Source organism: Ricinus communis, chromosome 9, assembly GCF_019578655.1.
Source record: "Ricinus communis isolate WT05 ecotype wild-type chromosome 9, ASM1957865v1, whole genome shotgun sequence".
Classification (NCBI taxonomy): Eukaryota; Viridiplantae; Streptophyta; class Magnoliopsida; order Malpighiales; family Euphorbiaceae; genus Ricinus; species Ricinus communis.
Window position 1 is genome coordinate 28,151,484 of NC_063264.1, and position 5,208 is coordinate 28,156,691.

Genomic DNA, 5,208 nt, shown 5'->3' on the forward strand with positions numbered 1-5,208 from the left:
TAACAAATAAAGCATAAGGTTGAATTGCAGCTTGCCATCACAAATGACATACATATATATGTGTGTGTAGGTATAACAACAACATGAATTGAGAAGGGCAAACAAACAAACTTGTCCACAATTCTTGGAGAATGGAAAAACTGAAAAAGAGAAATGATATAAAGAAAGAAAGAAAGACAAGAATATCACATGAAAAAAGAAGAACAAGAATTGAATGGCTTATAAGTTGGTGATGTAGGCTACAACATCAACTCAAGGCCATTTTGCAAATGTGGAAGATATGGAAGATGTCTCTGAGTCCAGCCCTCCTCGGCACGCCGGAATTCCAACAACAACTACAAACATCACAAAAGATAGAAGGCCATAACAACAGTAGAGCCAAATGAAGCATCAGCAGAAGCAATGGAGCTATATAATAAACCTGCATGAAAGGCCATGTACTATATGAGTAGCTGAAAACTGCAAACATGAAATTACTTATTTCATGCTTTGACTTGATAGCTTCAGTTCCCCTTGTCTAAGTTCATATTGGCAATTTTATGTTGTCTGAATCACCACTGATAAGATTCAGTCTGCGTCCACCATATTGCCAAAAAATAAAATATTTGCAAATCACATGAATTTACAACCAATTATTTAACCAGCACAATAACCCCTAAATGCTCAATGCAATTATAAATCAGCTACTCACAGAATGTAATCATCTTTTCCAAGTAGGAAAAGCCTAAAATAGTCTGCTCTAAGAAACTTAATATAAACAAATGCAAAAGAAGGTTGAGAAACTTACAATCATTTGTTTCCTAAAAAGGATCTCATTCCGAGACTTCCATCAAGCGCTTAAGCAAGTTTATATTGCCAAGCTTGTATTGATTGAATGTGTATCCTTTGAACTTGTAGTAGAAAAGGATGAGTGGTATGTTCTGCACTTTCCAATATTCATGACCTCCAAGTGGTTGCATTCCAATTGCAAATTCTCTTTGTATGTCATAAAATTCTAGCCTCTTGAGATTTCTTAGATAATGGATGCCGGATGGCAACTCTTTCAACTTTGGGCAAGGCCCAATACTTAGCTCTTCAATTACAGGCAATCCACCTTCATCTATTATCAGTTTATTCAATCGAGTCAAGTGCAGAAGATGCAACATCTTAAGATTGGAAAAGCATCCTTTCGTAAAATGCAGTTGCTTTGCATTGCATCCCTCATAAAATCTTAACATTTGTAGATTAGGTAAAGCTTGTAGGACCTGTATAGCATCATTCCCTAATCTCGACCAATTGAATACAAGTTTAACCAAACATGATAGTTTCGAAATCCAAGGTGGGAGCTCTACTAATGGTCCACTTAGGTACAAATATTGAAGCAGAGGAGGACCTGATATTGATCTCAAGTCTAGAAATTCCTCCACACTTCCTGAAGAAACTTTCAATGTTTGAAGGCAAGACATCTTCTCCAAGGCATAGCACAAATCCAATCCATTTTCTTTTTTCAATTTTGTGATCCCTAGCTTTCGCAACTGTGTCAACCTTTCAATTTGTCTAATTAGGTCCACGCCATGGTCTGCTTCAATGTAACTCAGCTTTTGTAAGGCCTTTAGACTTCCAATATTTCCATGCATCTTCACCGCACGTAATGAATTAATATAAAACTCATTATCATAATTGAAAAAGTAGGCTAAAAGGTGTCGCAACTTAAGGAGCCTATTGATCTCAATTGGGAGATCCAACACAAGGGACTGTCTCAAATCTAAAGTCTCCAGGTTGCATAATTTACCAATGGACTTTGGTAGCACTTTTACATTGGTATCTTTTAGGCATAAATATTTCAAATGCCATAAATTTCCAACTTCATCAGGAATGTAGTCTAGAGGAGCTCCTTCAAGATCCAATGATCTTAAAAGCTTGAAATCATCTATGACTGAAGTAATAAAAGATTTTGGCAATTCATTTGACTCAAAAAGAATAATAGAATGAGTTTGAGAATTACAATTGCTCTCTAAAATATTCTTCACTTTGTCATTGATTGAAAGGTGTCGACTTCTTCCCTTCAAATTCTGATAATCCTTACTTGAAACTTGATGAAAGCTTAACTCTCTCGACTGGAAAAGAATTATCTCCCGCATCAAATCATGGACCCTACATTCTCTGGCCTTACTGTCAAAACTAACCCTTTCTACTTGAACCAACCTTCTATGAACAAGTTCAATTAAGTATTCTTCGGCTACTTCTTCCACTATTCTGCCTTGTCTTTCTTTTATTAAGCCATCAGCTATCCACAATCGAATTAATCTCCAACAATTAATGGAGCAATTCTCTGGAAATAGGTTGAAATATAAAAAACAAGATTTAAGATAGTAAGGCAGATCCTGATAACTTAGTGATAAGATTTTTATGATATTTGAGAGACGTTGATCACTTGCCAAGGATGAAGTGAGGTCATCATAGAATTTTTTCCACTCTGTAACCAACTTCTCTTTAGTTGCCAATACACCACCTATTGTCACGATGGCAAGGGGCAAACCTTCACACTTTTCTACAATGGCATGAGATAACTCTTGCAACTGTGATGGACAATTTCCACCATTTGACTGAAATACCTTCTTGCAGAAGAGCTCATAGGCTTCTCTTTTAGGTAGAAGTTGAAGTTTGAAGACATAATAAAATGGAGACTCGTTCGGAGAAGGGGCAACACCTTCATTACGAGTTGTAATGATAATTCTATTACCTTTGCCATTATTAGGTAATGCAGTCATTATATACCCCCATAAAAAAATATCCCAAACATCATCAAAGATCACCAAATACCTTTTCTCTATTAAATATTCTCTCAATTTCTCAATCAGCGACAACTCGCTCATCGTGTCAGTTCCTTCAAATGTAGGTAGCACATTTTCTTGATGTAGTTGCCGTATCATAATCCTTAGTAGCTTTGCCATCTTGTAGGATTGAGTCACCGTGATCCACGCCTTGCAATCAAAATATACAGTTACTCTTTCAGAGTCAAATACTTTCTTGGCAAGAGTGGTTTTGCCTAATCCTCCCATGCCCACCACAGAGATGACAACATTTTCAGAAGCTCCCTCTACTAATTTGCTTATCAATTCAGCTTTAGGAGATTCAATACCAACAAGTTCAGCTTCGTCAATGAAAAGGGAATGAACTCTAGGGTCATGCCATGTGTTATCCCTGTCACTGCTTCCTTGCTCTGATGATAAATTGAACTTGTATCTATCACTTCTTTCCCTTATTTCACAAACTGATTTCTTGAGGTCTTGAATCTTTGAGGCTATCTCATGACGTGGCTTTAACTTTCTGACAAGTCGACTGATTTTATGAAAAAAGCCATGCTGATCTTGGTGTCGTACAAGATGAAGCATGTATACATCAATGGCATCTTCTATTTCAAAAGCAACCTGTCTAACTTGTTTTACCCATGTTTTAATACGGCTATCCGAATTCTCTTGATAAAACCTCACATCTGCATCTCTCAGGAATGATTCAATTGCCTCAAGTTCATCTCTGAGTCCTTGAAGCTCCGTATGGACATTTCTGAGCAGTTTCACCTCTCCGGTTAACAATGTATCCAACTTATTAATTGCCCAACCCACTGCAGCTTCTGCCATTCCTCTGCTCTTACTATGGGTGTTTCAAATTGTCATTTACAGGCAAGCATATGATTTAGCAGAACTTCCATGGCCTCTTGCCATGTCTGCCACACATGTACAAAAGCATAAATTAGTGTTCAATGAATTCTGTAGAATCATTTCAATGATTTCTTAACTGTAAACAACCAAACTTTTTTTTTTCTTTTTATAGAAGGCACTTAATTACGAGTGGTTATAGATTTGTCAAGCAGTTTTCTTTTAGACAAGAACTTATCAATTACCTTGTGACTATCAAATCAGAAATCATAAAACACATAATTGATAATAACAAAAGAATAGATCAACAGAAAAGCAAAACTAAGAAAGCAGATTGAGAATTTTACCTGTCTGATTAAAAGACACAGGCAGAGATCTAAGGTTTATTTTGTATTTGAGATGGATCATTATGTATGCAAAAGAGAGAGCTGAATGCAGAACATGTTGAATAATTCATTTTTAAATAAATATCAATTTGCATTTAATAATTGCAAATGTGTTGTTGACTTCAACAACTACATATTTTAGTTATCCAAATTATATTAGTATGACTTCAAAGTTGTTCTTATAATAATCACAAATTGAACTTAAAAATTGCAATTTTTGTTCCTGCTTCCACCTGCTCTGTCCAGTAGCAGTATACAAATTGAAAAGAAGAGGAAGGAAGAAAATGAAGGGGAAAAAAAAAGAAAGAAAAATGGAAAAGAAACTTTTCAATAGTGGTTCTGTTCTCTGAAATAAACATAAACATTACCACTTAGGTGTGACTAAATTAAGCCAAATACTGAAAAAAGAAAAGAGAGAGACATCAGACATAAAAGTACCCAAAAAGAAAAAATCTAACCATGAAGAAACCTGAATTAGAAAGCTTCCATATATCTTTATTGATGACTATGAATTAAGTGAGGGAGCTTTTCAAATGATTCAGCTCTCAGCAGCTCCAGATAAGATGCCAACACCAAGTATTGTCGTCCTCCCAAAAACCCATGTCACTTAAGAACCCAATTTGATTCTGGCTAAACAGAAAAAATAAATAATTTAGGTAGAGAAAAGTTTTGTAAGTATGACATATTCACCTATAAATCAGACAAAAAAAAGGGATTAAATACTATTTATTAATTCATTTAATGCATGACTTCATATCTGTATATTTTTATTATATTAAAGTTTTATTAAATTTTAAAAAAATTAACTACTATTTTTATTTGTGTTAGGCGAAGAACTAAATTGATAATTTAATATTATAATTTAGTTTTAAATTTATTATTAAGTATCAATTTTATTTAAAATTAATTTTATTATTAAATTATAATAAAAAATTTATTTCAAGCATAAATTAATTTTTATATCCAATTATATAAGTAGTTTTAAAATATTTAAATTTAGTTGATTCAAATTGTATTAAAAATAAAAATTTAGAGCAAAAAAAAAATTATTAGATTTATTATCTTAATTAGACATTAAAATTAATTTGTATTAAAAATAAAATTTTATATTAGTTTGATAATAAAATTAATTTTAAATAAATTAGATACTTAGTAATAAATTTAAGAATCAAATTATAATTTTA

At 33.4% G+C, this 5,208-nt stretch overlaps 1 protein-coding gene across 4 annotated transcripts; it reads right to left on the reverse strand.

Moving 5' to 3' along the window:
- On the reverse strand, nucleotides 1-4,707 carry LOC8289736 (disease resistance protein RPM1). 4 transcript variants are annotated; one of them, XM_015727259.3, is made up of 3 exons: nucleotides 4,494-4,707; nucleotides 788-3,706; nucleotides 1-421 (listed from the first exon to the last, which is right to left on the reverse strand). In XM_015727259.3, the coding sequence occupies exon 2, from the start codon at nucleotides 3,618-3,620 to the stop codon at nucleotides 813-815; it is 2,808 nt and encodes a 935-aa protein (XP_015582745.2). In that variant the 5' UTR covers nucleotides 3,621-3,706; nucleotides 4,494-4,707; the 3' UTR covers nucleotides 1-421; nucleotides 788-812. The 4 variants fall into 4 exon arrangements, with proteins under 4 accessions (XP_015582745.2, XP_015582744.2, XP_002532244.2 ...); XM_015727258.3 differs by having other exon boundaries at nucleotides 1-335; nucleotides 4,483-4,707; XM_002532198.4 differs by having other exon boundaries at nucleotides 4,483-4,707.
- Between the last annotated feature and the right edge of the window lie 501 nt (nucleotides 4,708-5,208).